Source organism: Phoca vitulina, unplaced genomic scaffold, assembly GCF_004348235.1.
Source record: "Phoca vitulina isolate PV1807 unplaced genomic scaffold, GSC_HSeal_1.0 scaffold62, whole genome shotgun sequence".
Taxonomy (NCBI): Eukaryota; Metazoa; Chordata; class Mammalia; order Carnivora; family Phocidae; genus Phoca; species Phoca vitulina.
This window is the reverse complement of record NW_022589765.1, coordinates 6,236,610-6,256,441: the sequence shown is the minus strand read 5'-3', so window position 1 is coordinate 6,256,441 and position 19,832 is coordinate 6,236,610. Positions and strand designations below refer to the sequence as shown.

Sequence of the window (19,832 nt, the reverse complement as noted above, 5' to 3'; positions counted from 1 at the left end):
GCCCTGCACACGGCCGGCTGCCGGGAGGAGGGGAGCTCACACACACAGCCCTGCACACGGTGGCCAGCACAGAGAAGGGATTCCTGTGGCCTGCCATGCGTGCTCCTCCTGGCACAGCCCTGCGGCACCCCCTTCCCCCCGCCCCCCGGCTGGGAAGAAGCCACCAACACCACAGGGTGGAGGTCACACCGTTGCTGGGACTGACTGACAGAAGCCGGCGGACAGTCAGGGCTTTGCTTCCCATTGGTGGGAATGGGTGTTGCCCTGGAAGCACGTGTAAACATTCTGTCCGGCGGGCGTGGGGCGGGGCGGCCGGGAGTCTGAGGCCTCCCTGGTTCCCTGGCCTGTACTGTTCCAAACAAGGATCGGCTCGCTCAGGTGCCCGGGGTGGGGGTGCGGGTGTGTGTGGGGGTGTTTGTGAAGGGGGGGCGCCGCAAAGAGGCCTCACGCAGTCGTCACCCCCCCCCCCCGCTTGACCACACCCCCGGCCCTTCCCACCCGCGCCGCGCATCTGGCCTCTCTCTTTAGGAAGGGGAGCCAAAGCACTAGGACGGGCCAGTCGGAGGGACGCTTACGAAGGATTTGTGCCCATGGACGAGCGAGGGCGCAATGTGAGCTGCTTGCCGAGCCCCGCTCCCCTTTCCTTCTCCTGCCCGAATACAGGGCTCCCCAGGGAAGGTCTTAAGGAGGTCCTTCCACGGATGAGACCCCTGCCTCTTCTGCCTGGTTTTGTTTTGTTTTGTTTTTATTTATTTATTCATTTGAGACACAGAGATACAGAGAGAGAGAGAGCATGAGCAGGGGGGGAGACAGAGGGAGAGGGAGAAGCAGGTTCCCCGCCGAGCCAGGAGCCAGAGGTGGGGCTCGATCCCAGGACCCTGGAATCATGACCTGAGCCGAAGGCAGATGCCCAACCATCTGAGCCACCCAGGTGCCCCTGTTTTGTTTTTTTGAAGATTTTATTTATTCATTTGACAGAGAGAGACACAGCGAGAGAGGGAACACAAGCAGGGGGAGTGGGAGAGGGAGAAGCAGGCTCCCTGCGGAGCAGGGAGCCTGATGTGGGACTCAATCCCAGGACCCTGGGATCATGACCTGAGCCGAAGGCAGTCGCTTAACCGACTGAGCCACCCAGGCGCCCTTCTGCCTGGTTTTGGAGGTCGCAGATTTGGCTTCTATTCAATTCATCAAGAGGTAATTTGCTGAAACCCAAGTCACTGAGTGACCAAGTCACCACGTGGGCCATTCTTTAAAGAATCAAGTTGTGGTATGGTTAACTCACCAAAGCCTACTAAATTTACCGATTTCCCAAAAAACTCCATTGTTGTCTTTAACTACAGAGTTGATAGCAAATCGTTGTAGCCAAATTGGCCCGACTCTTAGGCTGGGGACAGCCAGTTCTCTAATGTTAAGGGCCTTCGGATTCCCTCATGGGCCACCCTTCAGGTTCTCCTCACTCTCTGGGACGGGCAGCCTGGGAAGATTCTGTCCTCCCCTCGTAGATGGCCTTGTCCACCCCCGGGAAGCAGCAACAGGGAACTGAAGCAGATGCAAACCGAGCCTAAAATGCTAATATGAAGACCCAAATGAACACGAGTCAGCATTACCGAATGCTTAAAAGGCTGTTCAGTCCATCCCTGGACTGACGGCCACAGGAACTGGGCTGCCTTGGGCAGCCCCCAGCACACCCTGGAACCAACAATGACAAAGGGAACCAAAGGGTGACTCTTCTTGAAGGAGGCTCACAGAAAGCGAGGGAGCACATTCTGGACTTCAGATGGGAATGTGAGAACAGGGCCCCACAACCCTTGTGAGTCCTGGAGGGAGGAGAGTGGGGTAGTTGAGTACACCCGCTGTGGAGCCAGTCTGGCCATGAACTTGGCTTCCTCCTTTCACATGGTAACAAGAGTCTCTCTGAGGGGCGCCTGGGTGGCTCAGTCATTGAGTGTCTGCCTTCCGCTCGGGTCGTGATCCCAGGGTCCTGGGATCGAGCCCCGCATCGGGCTCCCTGCTCGGCGGGAAGCCTGCTTCTCCCTCTCCCACTCCCCCTGCTTGGGTTCCCTCTCTCGCTGTGTCTCTCTCTGTCAAATAAATAAAATCTTTAAAAAAAACAAAAACAAGAGTCTCTCTGTGACCCAGGGTCTCAGCAGGAAACCTGGCATACTAAGAGCAGGGTAGGTAGAGAAGGGTTAAGCAAAGGGAGTGTTGAGGGAGGTGTGGGCAGACAGGAGGGCAACAAGGGCAAGTGCGGCTCCCCCGGGGCTAGAACAGTGGGGCCACAGGGCTAAGGGGAGAGCATAACTGCCTTTACGGGGCTGAGAAGTGAGACCCTTGCCCTGGGACAAGCGGGGCCGCTCCAGCCACAGGGGACCCTGCAGGGGGACCACTCCCCAGGGAACATATCACTTGCCCTCATTCTCCCTCCTCAGCCTTGTCTCCGCATTGTGTGGAACCTCCTGGAAGCCAGAGGGCATGGGAGAGCCCACTGATGCAGTCCAGTCAGGTCAGCCTTCCAAGGGAGAGAGCAGGGGAGACGGGGAGGAGTGGATCTGAAAGGGCAAACGGAAGGTGTCTGGTGCACAATCTCATGGGGCAGGGGTGAGTTAAAGGAAACAAGGCACATTAAACACCCCAAAATTGGGAGTTGCTATTTATAGAAAAACAACGAGCTCCCTTTGGAGAGAGATACCCACCCCCCACGTAAGGATTGCCCGCAGGGATGCGTAACTGTGCCAGAGGTAAGTGATTTCTCATAAGTGAAGAGACTTAAGTAGTAGCCGGGAAAGACAGAGAATCCAAGACTCAAGAGGAAAAGACGGAAAATGCGCAGAGTCCTAGCGCTGGGATGAATCCTGTTCACAGCCTGAGTAACTATTAAGTTTCACAGTCTCAATAGATGTTAAAAGCATTTGGAAAATTTCAGCAATCATTTATGATAAACCTCTTACTAAAACAGGAGCAAACAGTTTCCTGACGTGATAAATCTCTCACCACAAACCAGCATCACACTTTACGATGGAACAGCAGAAAGCACACCCACTGGAGTCAGACACAAAAGGATTTGGTTTTGGAACATTACCTTCACTTTCACTGAACATTTCTCCAGAAGTGTTAACCAAAGCGAATACTATGGAACTATATATTTTAGGAAAAAAGATGGTAAGAAAATGATAGTTTCTGGCAGATGATATAATTTGTACACCTGGAGAATCCAAGAGAAAAACTGAAAATCCACCCCCTTCTATGCTGTATTGCCTCTGATGATTTTTAATTCACTTTATCTTTTTTTAAGATTTATTTATTTATTTGAGAGAGAGCACGAGCAGGAGGAGGGACAGAGGAAGGAGAGAATCTCAAGCAGACTCCCCACTGAGCACAGAGCTCAACACAGGGCTTGATCCCACAACCCTGAGATCACGACCTGAGCCAAAATCAAGAGTCGGATGTTTAACTGACTGAGCTACAGGCGCCCCAGGGCACATAGTTCTTTAAAGTGAATTAAAATTGGGGTGCCTGGGTGGCTCAGTCAGTTAAGCATCCGACTCTTGCTTTTGGCTCAGATCGTGATCTCAGGGTCGTGGGATCGAGCCCTGTGGTCGGGCTCCATGCTCAGTGGGGAGTCTGCTCTTTCTCTCTTCCTCTGCCACTCCCCCTGCTTGTGCGTGCGTTCTCTCTTTGTCTCTCAAATAAAATAAATAAAATCTTAAAAAAAAAAGAGAGCCATGTGCCTTCAGTTGCCTAAGCAGGGATTGAGGTTCTATTCAAGACTCAACTAGAAATCAATATTGTTAGAACTCCAAAGAAGTTAGGACTCATTCTACTACATCTTGATTAAACTGTTCATGGTTATAAGAATCTGAAAATCCAGGGCGCCTGGGTGGCTCAGTCGTTAAGCGTCTGCCTTCGGCTCAGGTCATGGTCCCAGGGTCCTGGGATCGAGCCCCGCATCAGGCACCCTGCTCCGCGGGAAGCCTGCTTCTCCCTCTCCCACTCCCCCTGCTTGTGTTCCCTCTCTGGCTGGCTTTCTCTCTGTCAAATAAATAAAAAATCTTTAAAAAAAAAAAAAAAGAATCTGAAAATCCTTGGTTTTCAGGAAAAATAGATCTCTGAAGCTAGGCACAGTGGATAAAGCGTAAGGCCTCACTCCTATCCCCACCCTTAAGCCCCTGTTGCCCCCTGGAGGCAACAACCATTTCCTACGTCTTGTTATCCTTCAAGCGGTGGTCTGAACTTAGATGAGTGTGTAGCCACATGCGCAAGAGATAACTTCTTGAGTTTCTTTTTCCAGGCAAAAGAAAATGGATGGGACCGAAGATTTCAAAATCCAGAAGATGGATGTGGATCCAAGTCCTACAAGCCAGGAGACAGACACAGAAGAAGACAATGGCAATCTGAATGAACTAGCATTAGCGGTAGTGAAGAGTGCCGTCAGTGCTGCTGTTAAGACTGTGGCAGGTAGTAATCCTGCTTGCAGGTGTGAAGGACTAGCCCATTAAACAATGCCACACTACCAGGCAACTAACAAATTCTCACCTTTTTTTTTTTTTTTTTTTTTTTGCAGAAGAAGAAAAGCCCATCAAAAATATCAAATGGGTCACACACGGTGAATTCACAGCAGAAACGGGCCATAAGCAAATTGAAGAGTTCATTCTGGTAAGTTAGTTGACCACTCCAGATTGGTGTACAAGGGCGAGGAACAATGAAAAGTTTAAAACCCGGAAACCCTAGGTGATTTCAAAGGTGACTAAGTAAACATTGTCCCCATCTGGGTTCCAAATTCACCATGGTATGGTTCGACGGTGAAAGGCACCATCGTATTTCCCGGTTTGTATCATCCTAACCTTACATCTCCCTCGGAAAATCTGATACTCCCAGTTAAGCCATTTTCCCATGCTGGTGCTCTAAGTGGGGGCCTAGTGGCCAAAGGAGGGAGCTACTGTTCCAAAACGGGAATTCTCCATCACCAACTTTAGAAATCTCATATGAACAGAGGGGATGCCGATGGATCTTTCTGATTTGGTTTTGGAACATAATGTCCACACATTATGATGTGCATGCCTGTGAATTCCTCTCCCTTTTCCGCCTGTGCCTGGCTCGGACCCATTTGTGTGGCTTATCCTGGCAGCTTTGGAGAGAAGGCCCTGGGTTGCTTTGCATAACTGGAGAGGTGGATTAAGAAATGGCCTGAAATCCCCACTCACTGTATTTCCTCAGAAGAGAGATGAGTTGAAAAAAAAAGGTGGGGGGGCGCCTGGGTGGCTCAGTCTGTTGAGCGTCTGCCTTCCGCTCAGGTCATGATCCTGGAGTCCTGGGATCGAGCCCCACATCGGGCTCCCTGCTCAGCAGGAGCCTGCTTCTCCCTCTCCCTCTGCTGCTCCCCCTGCTTGTACTCTCTCTCTCTTTCTCAAATAAAGAAAATCTTAAAAAAAAAAAAAAAAAAACAGAGATGAGTTGAAACCCGTGGAGGCAAACTCCCCACCCCTCGGAGAAGCTTCCTGCTGTCTCTGTTTCTCTGGCCAGCCCATCACAGCCTACAGCCCCAAGGGCAGTTTCCTAGGCCCTAGGAAGGCCCCGTCGGGTGGCAGTGAGGTGGCTCCACACCCTCTCATACCCCAGCAGGCACATTTCAATTACAAGGGGTCCCTAGAGCACAATGATGATGAATGGCGCAAAGTACTACTTACTCTTGGACCTTCTTGCTCTGGAGAACGTCTCCCTTTGGAGTTGGGCAAAAGCCTCTGCCTACTGCACCCAGGGTCTGTGAATCAGACTGGAATGGGACACAGAACAAGCAGAAAAATTTCCCCCAACAATGCCACCAGTTATTCTGAATAAAAGGCAAAAGTCAGTCCTGACAAGGGGCTGCAGAGCTTGAAGTGATCTGAGTCCCCTCCTCCCTCCCAACTTATCGCTCAGGGTCATCACCTTCTACCTTCTCCCCTTTCACCGTCCTTGCCGCAGCCACACCTGTCTCCTTCCTGTTCAACTGCCAGGCACGCTCCCGCCTCAGGGCCTTGGCACATGCAGGGCTGTCTGCCTGGAACCCTCTCCCCTGCGATCTGTTCCGATCTGTTCTCATGGGTCGGGCCTTACCTCTCTTGAGATCTTCGTTAACATGCCGCCTGTTCACTCACTCTGAGAATGACCTGAAGACTAGTAGAAGAGATCTTCCACGGCTAAAGATATAAAGAAAAAGCCACATTAAGAAGGGAAGCAGGGACTGAGACAAAGTTGGGAACTAAACCCCTGCACGGCGACCCACACATGGGAGCGCAATCACAGGCGCGCAGGCACTCCCTGAGAAGCGGGAGGTTCAAGCCCCACCTCTGGGCACCACCCACCCTGGAGACTGCGCCAGGAAGATGAACCCCCCCCCCCAACATGTGGCCTTGAAAATCAGCAGCGTTTCATCCCAGGAGCTTGGAAAATCAGGGGAGGGCCAGAGTGTTACAGGAAACCAAGACTCTGCTCTTAAAGGACCCACACCCTATCACACTCTCTCGGAGCCCAAGCCCAGAGGTAGTGGTTTGAAAGGTGCCTGGACTATATGTGACGGGGATTGATCAGCTACTTTTAGGGTTTTGTGCCAAAGGGGCAGGGATCTGTAGGAACTTTCTCTGGGAACAAAGGTGCTGGTCGGTACCAGTTCTGACATTCTCCATCCACCTTGCTAGGACTACCGACCCTGCCCTGGCAGGTGGCCCGCTAAAGCAGCTCCTGGCCCTGCCAGGCAGCCTCATTTGGGACCTGCATCTCCCCAAAGCAATTACCACCCTGCCACAGCTCATGGGCAGCCTTGGCCAAGACCAGTGTCCCTCCAAAGCAACTCATGCCCCGGGGGTGGGAGGGCCCAGTCCCACCTACCAGCACTCCCACAATAGTCACTACGAGGCATTGCAGCTGGGGGGAGGGGGGCAAGGGCCAGCCCCACTCACCAGCGCCCCCCACAGCAGTCACAGCTGAGCCACAACAGGTCAGTGCACACAGCCCACACGTGGGACACCCCTGGAGTGCCTGGTTCTGGTGATGAGGGGTGATTATACTACTGGGCCCCCCGAACACCTTCTACATAAGGCCACCACTTTCAAGACCAGGAGACGGAGCTGATGTACCTAATACATAGAAACAAACACATAGAGTCAGACCAGATGAGGAGACGGAGGAATAAGAACAAGACAAAACCACAGAAAAAGAACTAAAAATGTGGATAAGCAATTTATCTGATAAAGAGTTCAAAGTAATGGTCATAAAGGTGCTCACAAGAGGACAAGAGTTGGGAGAAGAATGGATGAACTCAGTGAGAACTTCAACAAAGAGACAGAAAATATTTTTACTTCTATTTTTTGAGAGAGAGCTCAAGTGGGGGTAGGGCAGAGGGAGAGGGAAAGAGAATCCCAAGCAGGCTCCCTGCCTAGTGCGGAGCCCCATGCGCGGCTCAGTCTCATGACCCTGAGATCATGACCTGAGCCGAAATCAAGAGTCAGACGCTTAACCAACTGAGCCACCCAGGCGCCCAAGAAAAAGGAATTCTTAAGAAATGAGAGTAGGATAAGGTACCACTGGAACAACATCAAGCATACCAACATTTGCATTATAGGGGTCCCAGAAAGAAAAGAGAGAAAAAGGGGTAGAAAACCTATCTGAAGACATAATAGCTAAAAACTTCCCTAACCTGGGGAAAAAAACAGACACCTGGGTCCAGGGAGCACAGAGAGCCCCAAATAAGAGGAACCCAAGGAGGTCCATGCCAAGACACATAATAACAAAAATGCCAAAAATTAAAGATAAAGAAAGAATCTTAAAAGCAGCAAGAGAATACCAATAGTTACGTATACGAGAACCCCCATAAGGCGATCAGCTGATTTTTCAGCAGAGTTTGCAGGCCAAAAGGAAGAGGCACAACACACTCTGAGTACTGAAAAGAAAAACCTACAACCAAGAATACTCTGTCCAGCAAGGTTATCCATCAGAACTGAAGGAGAGAGAGAGTTCTCAAAAAAAAGTTAAAGGAGTTCATCACCACTAAACCAGCATTACAAAAAATGTTAAAGGGACTTGTTTAAGTAGAAAAGGCCATAATTAGAAGATAATTACGAAAGAAAAAATTTCACTGGTAAAAGCAAACATATAGTAAAGGCAGTAGATCAATCACTTATAAAGCTAGTATGAAGGTTAAAAGGCAACAGTAGTAAAATCAATTATAGCTATGACAATTACTTATGAGATACACAAAATAAAAAGATGTAAAATATGATGTCAACTACATAAAATAGGAGGGAATGAAAATGTAGCACTTTTACAATGTGTTCCAAATTAAGTGACCATCAGCTTAAAATACACTGCGATATATACATAGTGCATTACAGATGAACCTCCTGGTAACCACAATCCCAAAACCTATAACGGACACACAAAAGACACAGGAATCCAAACATAACAAAGAAAGTCATCAAATCACAAGGGAAGAAAGAACAGAGAAGAACTACAAAAACAACCAGAAAACAATTAACAAACTAATCATAAGTACATGCCCAGCAGTAATTACTTTATTTTTTTAGATTTTTTATTTATTTATTTGACAGAGAGAGACACAGCGAGAGAGGGAACACAAGCAGGGTGAGTGGGAGAGGGAGAAGCAGGCCTTCCGTGGAGCAGGGAGCCCGATGTGGGGCTCGATCCCAGGACCCTGGGATCATGACCTGAGCCGAAGGCAGACGCTGAACGACTGAGCCACCCAGGCGCCCCAGCAGTAATTACTTTAAATGTAAATAGACTACATGCTCCAATCATAAGACACAGGGTGACTGAATGGATAAAAAACCAAAACCCATCTATATGCTGTCTACAAGAGACTCACATCAGACCTCGAGACACATACAGACTGAAAGTGAAGGGATGGGAAAAGATATTCCAAGCAAATTAGAGAAAAAAAAGGAAAACCTGGGTAGCAATACTCATACCAGACAAAATAGACTTAAAAAAAAAAAAAAACAACACCTGTAACCAGAGACAAAGGGCATTATATAATGATAAAGGGGTCAACCCAACAAGAAGATATAAGACTTGTATATTTACATCTATGCACCCAACACAGGAGCACCTAAATATATAAAGAAAATATTGACAAATATAAAGGAAGAAATTGACAGTAGTACAGTAATAGTAGGGAACTTTAACACCCCACTTACTATCAATAGATCATCCAGACAGAAAACCAATAAGGAAAGTGACTTTGAATGACACATTAGACCAGATGGACTTAACATATATCCAGAACATTCCATCCCAAAACAGCAGAATACACATTCTTTTCAAGTACACATGGAACATTCTCCAGGACAGATCACATGTTAGGCTAGAAAACAAGTCTCAATAAACTTAAGAAGACTGAAATCGTATCAAGCGTCTTTTGTTAGCACAATGGTATGAAAATAGAAACCAATTACAAGAAGAAAACTGGAAAAAAACTATAAACACCTGGAGGCTAAACATGATACTAAGCAATCAATGGCTGAACAAAGAAGTCAAAAAGGAAATAAAAAAATACCTTGAGACAAATGAAAATGGAAACACCGTACAAAATCTATGCGATGCTGCAAAAGAAGTTTTAGAGGGAAGTTTTTTTTTTAAAGATTTATTTATTTAGGGGCGCCTGGGTGGCTCAATCAATTAAGCGTCTGCCTTCGGCTCAGGTCATGATCCCAGAGTCCCAGGATGGAGCCCCGCATCGGGCTCCCTGCTCACCTGGGAGTCGGATTCCCCCTCTCCCTCTGTCCCTCCCCGCCACTCGTGTGTGCTCTCTCTCTCTCAAATAAATAAATAAAATCGGGCGCCTGGGTGGCTCAGTCGTTAAGCGTCTGCCTTCGGCTCAGGTCATGATCCCAGAGTCCTGGGATCGAGTCCCACATCGGGCTCCCTGCTCGGCGGGAGGCCTGCTTCTCCCTCTCCCAGTCCCTGCTTGTGTTCCTGCACTCGCTATCTCTCTCTCTGTCAAATAAATAAATAAAATCTTTAAAAATAAATAAATAAATAAATAAATAAAATCTTAAAAAAAAGAGATTTATTTATTTGAGGGGGGAGGGGCAGAGGGAGGAGAAAGAAACTTAAGCAGACTCCACGCTAAGGGAAGTTTATAGCACTATAGGCCCAACTCAAGAAATCTGAAAATCTCAAATAAACAATTTAATCTTATGCCTAAAGGAAGTAGAAAAAGAACAAAGCCCAAAATTAGTAGAAGGAAGGATTTAATAAGTATCAGGAGAAGATAAACGAAATAGAAACTTAAAACATTAGAAAAGATCAATGAAGCTAAGAGCTGGTTCCTTGAAAAGATAAAATTGAAAAACCTTTAGCAAGACTCATGAAGAAAAAAAGAGAGAGGACTCAAATGAAGAAAATCAGGAATGAAAGAAGTTATAACGGACATCACAGAAATACAAATGATTATAAGAGACTAGACTAGTCTGAAAAATTATTTGTTGCAAACAAATTAAACAACCTAGAAGAAATAGATAAATTCCTAGAAACAATCTTCCAAGACTGGAATCAAGAAGGAATGGAAAATCTGAACAGACAAAATGCTAATAATGAAATTGAATCAGTACTCAAAAAAACTCCCAACAAAAGAAGTCCGGGACCAGATGGCTTCACAAGTGAATTTCACTAAACATTTATTTTTTTTTTAAAGATTTTATTTATTTATTTGAGAGAGAGAGAGCATAAGAGAGAGAGAGCATGAGGGGGGAGGCAGAGGGAGAGGGAGAAGCAGACTCCCCGTGGAGCAGGGAGCCTGATGCGGGGCTCAATCCCAGGACCCTGGGACCATGACCTGAGCTAAAGGCAGATACTTAACTGACTGAGCCACCCGGTGCCCATCACCAAACACTTAAAAAGGAGTTGATACTTATCCTTCTCCAACTATTCCAGAAAATTAAAGAGGAAAGGATGCTTCCCAATCACTCAATGAGACCAACATTACCCTGATACCAAAACCAGACAGACACTACACAAAAAGAAAATTCCAGGTCAATATCCCTGAAGAACATAGATGCAAACATCCTCAATGATATATTAACAAACCAAATTCAACAATACATTAAAAGTATCATATATCACGATCAAGTGGGATTTATTCCAGGGATGCAAGGATGATTTAATATACACAAATTAATCAATGTGATACACCATGTTAACAAAATAAAGGATAAAAATAATATGATCATCTCAATAAATGCAGAAAAAGCATCTGACACAACTCAACATTCAAATACGATAAAAACTCTCAACAAAGTGGGCACAGAGGAAACATACCTCAACATAAGAGAGGCCAGATATGACAAACCCAGAGCTAACATCATGCTCAAGAGTGAAAGGCTGAAAGCTTTCTCTCTAAGATCAGGAACAAGACTAGAATGCTCACTCTTGCCGCTTTTATTCAACATATAGTACAAGGCCTAGCTGTAGCAATGAAACAAGAAAAAGAAATAAAAGGCACCCAAATTGGTAAAGAAGAAGTAAAACTGTCACTATTTGCAGATGTCATGATATTATATATAGAAAACCCTAAAGACTCCACCAAAAAACTATTAGAACTAATAAATGAATTCAATGAAGTTGCAGGATACAAAATTAACATACGGAAATCTGTTGTTGCGTTTCTATACACTAATAACTATCAGAAAGAGAAACTGAAAAAACAATCCCGTATACAATTGCATCAAAAAGAATAAAATACCTAGGAATAAATTTAACCAAGAAGTTGAAAGACGTGTATTCTGAAAACTATAAGACAGTGATGAAAGAAACTGAAGATGACAAATAAATGGAAAGATATATCATGCTCATGGAATGGAAGAATTAATATTGTTGAAACGCCCATACCACCCAAAGCAATCTATAGAATTCAATACAATCCCAATAAAAATACCAATGGCAATTTTACATTTTAGAACAAATAATCCCAAAATTTATATGGAATGACATAAGACCTCAATTAATCAATGCAATCTTAAGAAAGAAGAGTAAAGCAGGAAGTATCATGCTCCCAGATTTCAAACTATACTACAAAGCTATAGTAATCAAAACAGTATGGTACTAGCACAAACACAGACCTACACATCAAAGGAACAGAACAGAGTCCAGAAATAAACCCACACTTATATGGTCAATTAATCTATGCCAAAGGAGGCAAGAGTATACAATGGGGAAAAGACAGTCTCTTCAATAAAAGGTGTTAAGGAAACTGGACAGCTACACGCAAAATAATGAAATTGGAGGAGTGCCTGGGTGACTCAGTTAGTCGAATGTCCGACTCTTGGTTTCAGCTCAGGTCATGATCTCAGGGTAGTGAGATCGAGCCCTACATTAGGCTCTGCGCTTAGAGTGCAGTCTGCTTGAGATTCTCTCCCTCTGCCCCCACCCCCGCTCGCACGCTCTCTCTCTCAAATAAACACTTAAAAAAAAAATGAAAACAGACCACTTTCTAACCACACACACAAAAATAAACTCAAAGTGGATTAAAGACCTAAATGTAAGACCTGAAACCATAAAACTCCTAAAAGAAAGCAAAGGAAGTAACACCTGGAAATCAGCCTTAGCAATATTTTTCTCAGGCAAGGAAAACAAAAACAAAAATAAACAATTATAACTACATCAAACTAAAAAACCTTTGCACAGCAAAGGAAACCATCAATAAAATGAAAAAGTAACCTACTAAATGTGAGAAGATATTTTGCTAATGATAGGTCTGATAAATGGTTAATATCCAAAATATATAAAGAACTCATACAACTCAACACCCCCCACAAAAAAAAATTCATTTACGGGCAGATGGCCTGAATAGAAAATTTTTCCAAAGAAGACATACAGATGGACAAGAAACACATGAAAAGATGCTCAACATCATTAATCATCAGGGAAATGCAAATCACAACCACAATGAGATATCACCTCACACCAGTCAGAATGGCTAATACCAAAAAGACAAGAAATAACAATTGTTGGGCGCCTGGGTGGCTCAGTTGGTTAAACGACTGCCTTCGGCTTAGGTCATGATCCTGGAGTCCCGGGATCGAGTCCCGCGTCGGGCTACCTGCTCAGCAGGGAGTCTGCTTCTCCCTCTCCCGCTCCCCGCTCTTGTGCTCTTTCTCTCACTCTCTCTCAAATAAATAAATAAAATCTTAAAAAAAAAAAAGAAAAAAGAAATAACAATTGTTGGTGAAGATGTGAAGAAAAGGAAAGCCTCATGCACTGTTGGGTGGGAGTGTAAATTCGTGCAGCCATTATGGAAAAGAGTATAGAGGTTCCTCAAAAAATTTTAAATAGAAATACTATATGATCCAGCAATTCCACTTCTGCGTATTTTTCCGAAAACAAAAACACTAACTTGAAAAGATATATGCACCCCATGTTCATTGCAGCATTATTTGCTATAAGCCAAGATTGGAAGCAACTTAAGCATCCATCAATAGATGAATGGATAACAAAGATGTGATATATATAAAATAGAATATTATTCAGCCATAAAAAAGAATGAAATCTTGCCATTTGTGACAACATGGATGGACCCAGAGGGTATTATGCTAAGAAGTGAAGTTAAAGAAAGACAAATAACATATGATTTCACTTACATGTGGAATCTAAAAAACCAAACAAATGAACTAACAAATCAAAACAGAAACAGACTCAAATACAGAGAACAAACTGGTGTTACCAGAGGGGAGAGGGGTATGATTTGGGTGGAACAAGTGAAGGGGATTAAGAGGTACGAGCTTCCAGTTATAAAATGAACTAGTCACAGGGCGCTCAGCTGGCTCAGTTGGTGGAGTGTGTGACTCTTGATCTCGGGGTTGTGAGTTTGAGCCCCACGTTGGGCACAGAGATTACTCAAAATAAAATCTTTAAAAATAAATAAAATAAAACAGTCACACAGAGGAAAAGCACAGCAAATAGTATTAATATTGTAATAATTTTGTATGGTGATGGACCTATTGTGATCATTTCATAATGTGCATAAGTATTCAATCACTATGTCATATACCTGAAACTGCAGCTCAATTAAAAAAAAATTCTACCTGCTCACTGAGGCCTTTCCTCGCCACCTCATCTAAAATTGCAACCCATTCTCTTCCTCTGATTTACTTTTTCCCTTAGTATTCAGCTCTACCTAAGATACGAGATTTTACTTACTTACCCTTTGCCTTTCTTCCAAATAGTCAATGATCAAATAGTCAATGAGGGCAGAGGCTTTTATTCAATTCTCTGTCCCCCGCCCCTATAAAGCTCAGGTACACAGAGATGCTCTAAAATATGTGTTGATTACACGGACAGATTTATTCTCGCCATACCATTATTTTTCACAGATGAACTGTGTAGGACTGTTATGAGGATAAGATGATTAGAAAGTAGAAAGTAACTGAAACGTTAAAAGCTCTATAAAGCTACTGACATGAAATCACCTTGTTCCCAGCCCTGCTAATGCACTGAGCCCTAGAAGTCAAGTCTGCCATCTAAGTGTCAGACATTTCTTTTTTTTTTTTTTTAAAGATTTTATTTATTTGAAGAGAGAGACACAGTGAGAGAGGGAACACAAGCAGGCGGAGCGGGAGAGGGAGAAGCAGGCTCCCCGCTGAGCAGGGAGCCCGATGCGGGGCTCGATCCCAGGACCCTGGGATCACGACCTGAGCCGAAGGCAGACGCCTAACGACTAAGCCAGCCAGGCGCCCCTAAGTGTCAGACATTTCTGATGGAGAGCTTTCTCAAGCTTACTGCAGATTTCCCAGAGTCCACTGTACACCAGGGGATGCCAAATTAGTAGTTAGCACTTACTGAGCATTACTATGTGTCAAGTACCACTGAGCACTTCACATGCATGATCTCACCTAACCCCCACAATGAACCTGCACGTAGGTACATCAGTGTACCAATTTTACAGATGAGAAACCAAGGTTCAGAGAGGTTGGACTATTTGTCCAAAGTCTTTCTTTTTTTTTTCTTTTAAAAGACTGTATTTATTTATTTATTTTAGGAAGAGAAAGCGTGCATGAGTGGGGAGAGGGGCAAAAGGAGAGAGAGAGGCAGAGAATCTCAAGCAGACTCTGCCCTGAGTGTGGAGCCCATTGTGGGGCTCTATCCCATGACCCTGAGATCATGACCTGAGCTGAAACTGAGTCAGACACTTAACCGACTGAGCCACCTAGGCACCCCTGTCCTAAGTCTTTCTGATTAAGCAGCAAAATGAAATTTTGATCACAGGTCTGATATACTTTGGCCACCATAATAGGAAAAGTTCTTTTTTTTCCTTTAAAGATTTTATTTATTTATTTGGGCGAGAGAGAGAGCGAGTGAGCATGAGTGGGGAGGAGAGGCAGAGGGAGAAGCAGACTCCCCACTGAGCAGGGAGCCCGATGCAGGGCTCAGGGCTCGATCCCGGGACTCTGGGATCATGACCGGAACCGAAGGCAGACGCTTAACCAACTGAGCCACCCAGGTGCCCCTGAAAATTTCTTTTTGATGACAAAAATAATGCAGAGTTTTACTATCAGTGAAAAATGCAAATTCAAAAGATTTTAAGGTATTACAATGTGAATAAGGATGATTAAACCTGATGTCCAAAGGCTCGTGTGTTTTGGAGAGGGAAGAGGTACACTTACACACGGCCAATGGGCACAATTTGTTTATTCTCTTAAGGAACACAACCTGGCAACATGAATATACAAATAAGTTCTTTCTAAGAGAAAAGTTGGAAAATCCCCAATGCCTAACACCCAGTTAAAATTATTTTTTTTAAAAGATTTTATTTATTTATGTGACAGAGAGAGACACAGCAAGAGAGGGAACACAAGCAGGGGGAGTGGGAGAGGGAGAAGCAGACTCCCCGCCGAGCAGGGAGCCCGATGCGGGGCTCGATCCCAGGACCCTGGGACCATGACCTGAGCCAAAGGTAGATGCTTAACGACTGAGCCACCCAGGCACCCCTAAAATTATTTTTATGATAAAATAAGACATTATATAAAAAAAGGAATATCCACAGTGAGCAAAAGGACACAAAGCAGAAAAGGAAAGCTCTCCTTCCACCCCCACAATACACGGTTCTACTCCCTCAAGGGTCACTTACCATTGATAACAGTTTTGTGCATATACTTCCAGATGCCTGTTGATTTTGAGTGTCCAATAATATGTAATTGGCTAAGCCATCCATGGTGGAGTAGCACAATGAGATATTGTTTCCTGGAAGCGAGTATATGAAGCAATGTTATGTAAAAATTACAAAATACAAGGATAACACATACTCACTGGAGCTACGTAAGAGTCGGCTGCCTGAACAGCGATAAAAATGGGGAAACTGGCTTGATGGAGATGGCTGAATTTAATGTGTCTAAGGCTGCCTTAGTTCACAAAAGAAAGAAAAAAAAACCTCTAGGACACCAAATTGAGAGGAAGAGAATCTTAGAACAGAGACATCTGGTGGGGGGGAGAGAGCACTGAGCGGGCTGCTTGGGAGCCCTGGGTCCCAGTCCCCACTGTTGCGTTGGACTGTCCCTTCCCATAGCTAGGCCCCAATATTCTCATCTGCAAAGGGAGGGACTTCCCTAAATGATGTCTAGGGCCCTTTCCGATGGTACAAAGTCTTTGATTGTCTGACAGATTCAACATGAAGGCTGAAGAAATATATTCATATAGAAAGGTTGGAAAGAAAGCCACGCTCCAATGGCCCGCAAAGGGTTAAGTAGCAGGCTCCTTCATAAAAGGAATCTGTGTAATCTGTGTAAAATACAATTCTGATCCCAGGGAATCTAGAGTCTGGTGCTCCTGTCTGGCTGACTGAAACAATCAATTGGGTATAAGTTTGAAATAAAGTAAGCTGGGGCTCCTGGGTGGCTCAGACGGTTAGGCATCTGCCTTCGGCTTGGGTCGTGATCCTAGGGTCCTGGGATCGAGCCCCGTATCGGGCTCCCAGCTCGGCGGGGAGTCTGTTTCTCCCTCTACCTCTCTCCTCTGCTCGTGCTCTCTCTCTCTGTCTGTCTCTCTCAAATGAATAAATAAAATCTTCTAAAAAAAAGAAAGAGAAAAAGAAAGTAAGTAAGCTGAGGCAGAAGGCCAACCTACTTTTAAAATTTTTTTTAGAGGGCCTGAAATCTTTCAGCCATCTCCCTCCGACTGTTCCTCCTCACATCACTGAAACTGTTAGACTGTCCCACTTCCTTCCTTCTGTGGACCTTCAACTAAATTCAGGATTTTTTTTTGATGTGGAAGCTTCCTGTGCCCCAATAGCCAACCCAAGGGGGTTCAGTTGAATTGAACTTGTTGAATACCTACAGCGTTCAAGGCACTGGACTGAGAATCGGGGCTGCACTGTGACTTCTGGGGGCCCTAGGCACTAGTGAGATTCATGCTTTCGAGAGAAAAATTTCTCCAAGGGGGTAAAATAGGGATCTGAGGGATCTGGATGATCCCAGTGCCTGACTCATTCCTTTTCTAAACTTAGTTTATATACCACCGATGGCTGCATTGAAGTGAGCCTGATTTTCAAAAACAGCTTGTGAAATCAGCCTCATTACTTTAAACAGTGACATCTACAGGCCTCCCAAGAGGAGTGCGCAGAACACATGTTCCAATCCCTTTCTAGTTACTCTCCAACTAACCAAACTTGCCTCCCAAGTAAGGGTCTGGCGGGAGGTCAGTGTGTATGCGTGCGTGGGGTGTATTTGTGCGCCTACACATCTGACTGTGCGCCTCTGGGTTCCAAAGCCCGCTCTCCAGGGAGGTTGCATTATTCACTCATTTCATGTCGGCTCTACCTTTTCTCTCCTCCACTTGTGGAGACAGATTGGGAGTTGACTCTAGTTTGAATCCCAGTCAAAAATGTTAGAAATGGATGCCCAAAGCTGGGCTGTAACCCCTACTGCTGTGTTGTTGCCTTTACCTAGAGGACTTGAAAAGAAGTTTGCTTTTCTGTGTGTTCTTTCTCTTTTATATGAAACAGACTTGGGAGTATCAAAACCGCTGGGTGTACTACGTAGAGTTTATAGAGAAGGAGGACTTGGTTCACAGCTACCACTATAACTACTGTGTGCGCTGGAGCATCCCAACTGCTAAGAAACCCATGCCACAAGTCACCGCCTCTGCCTACTTCACCATCAAGATCATCAAAAACAAACCTCTAGTAAGCTCTTCCTTTTCTGCCCCGTTCGCTTAGATGAGACTTCCAGGAAAATGGAGACTTCTCCCGTCAAGGTCATTGATGACCCCTTCTTTGTAAAACTTAAGTCCTATTTCTGTCCTCATCTTGCCTGGGCAATCTACAGCACTTGCCAGAGCTGCTCACTCCCCGCTTCATGAAATGTTCCATTTGGCTGCTAGAACCACACACTATCTGGGTTTTCCTTCCTGCCTCACTGACCATTCCTTCTCAGTCTCTACTGGCCTCGAACCTGTCCTCTATACTCCTCTCCTTGGTGATCTTATCGTCTCCTGACTTTAAATGCCACCTCTAGCTTATGCTTCCCAAATCTGCATCTCCAGCCCAGATCTCTGCCACTTGGATGTTTAATAAACATCTCACTTCTTGTATCCAAAACTGAACTTCCAATTTTCCCTTCCCAACCTGACCTGCCCGCAGACCTCTCATCTCCATTCATGGCCCAAATCCTTGGCATCATCCTTGACTCACATCCCTCACCCAACATATTAGCAATCCTATTGGCCCTATCTTCAAAAATAGGTCCTGAATCCAACAATTTCTTACCACTCCACTTCTACCACCTTGGTACAAGACACCATCATCTCTTACCAAGATCATTTCAATAGCCTCCTAACTGGTCGCTCTGCTTCCACCCTTGCCCTCATTGTGTATCTTTTCAAAATAGCAGCCACCAGCCAGAGTGAGCCTGATAAAATGAACTTATGTCACTCCGCTCTGTTTAAAATGTTCCAACGTGTTTCTCTAACTTCAAAGTGCATGCACATTAATTGCAGATCTTGTTGAAAGGAAGATTCTGATTCAGCAGGTCTGGGGTGGGGCCTGAGATTCTGCATTGCTAAGAAGCTCCCAGGTGGTGCTCCCAGGTGTGTGCCTGCCCACAGAGTACACTTTGAGTAGTGAGGGCCTGGTAGGCCCTTGCGTGACCTGGTCTCTTGCTATCTCTGCTTTCCTCCTCCTCCTCCTCCTCCCTCCCTCCCTCTCCTCCAGCTGTGATCTTGCGACTCTTTAATAATCCAGGTAGAGTCCCACCTCAGGGCCTCTGCACCTGCTGTTCCCTCTGACTGGAAAACTCTCCCCTAGGTATGTGCACATCCTGCTCTCACCTCCTACGTCACACTTTTATTCTTTCCTCCATGCTTTTGCTTTTTCTCCCTAACACTTTATTACCTTCTGATAGTCTATGTAACTTATTATCTTGTTATTGTCTGTTCCCCCTACCAGAATATAAGCTCCACAAAGGCAGGAATTTTTGTTCTGCTGTAAAATGAGGCCTGGCAAGTAATAGGCACTCAATAAATACTTGAAGGAATGACTGTGTGTAGCCAACCAGGTAGACCAGGAATATGAAGTATGTTGATAGCTTGTGTGAAAGGAATCCAAATAACATCCACAAATCCAGGGTTTGGGTCATCAGAGGAGCAGGTCTGGTCCCAAGCATAGTGCCTGGAATACAGCAGACATACACACGTTATTTTCCCCCTTGCTGCCCATTCTGTCACAGAAGTTACCTGAGGCTTGGTCTGCCTCCAGAGCTTCACAGAGGACTACACGGTGAGCCAACTCTGTCTTATATTTATCCTATCCTACTACAAACTTATGTATTTGAACCTGGAATCATGTAAAAAGGTAA

General features: G+C 45.2%; 1 protein-coding gene across 1 annotated transcript; it reads left to right on the top strand.

Annotated features, from left to right (window-relative positions):
* The first annotated feature begins 4,178 nt into the window (after positions 1-4,178).
* Positions 4,179-18,235, top strand: AKAP14 (A-kinase anchoring protein 14). Its single transcript, XM_032391409.1, has 3 exons — positions 4,179-4,455; positions 4,562-4,653; positions 17,903-18,235. The coding sequence occupies exons 1-3, from the start codon at positions 4,299-4,301 to the stop codon at positions 18,194-18,196; spliced, it is 543 nt and encodes a 180-aa protein (XP_032247300.1). The 5' UTR covers positions 4,179-4,298; the 3' UTR covers positions 18,197-18,235.
* Positions 18,236-19,832: the final 1,597 nt, after the last annotated feature.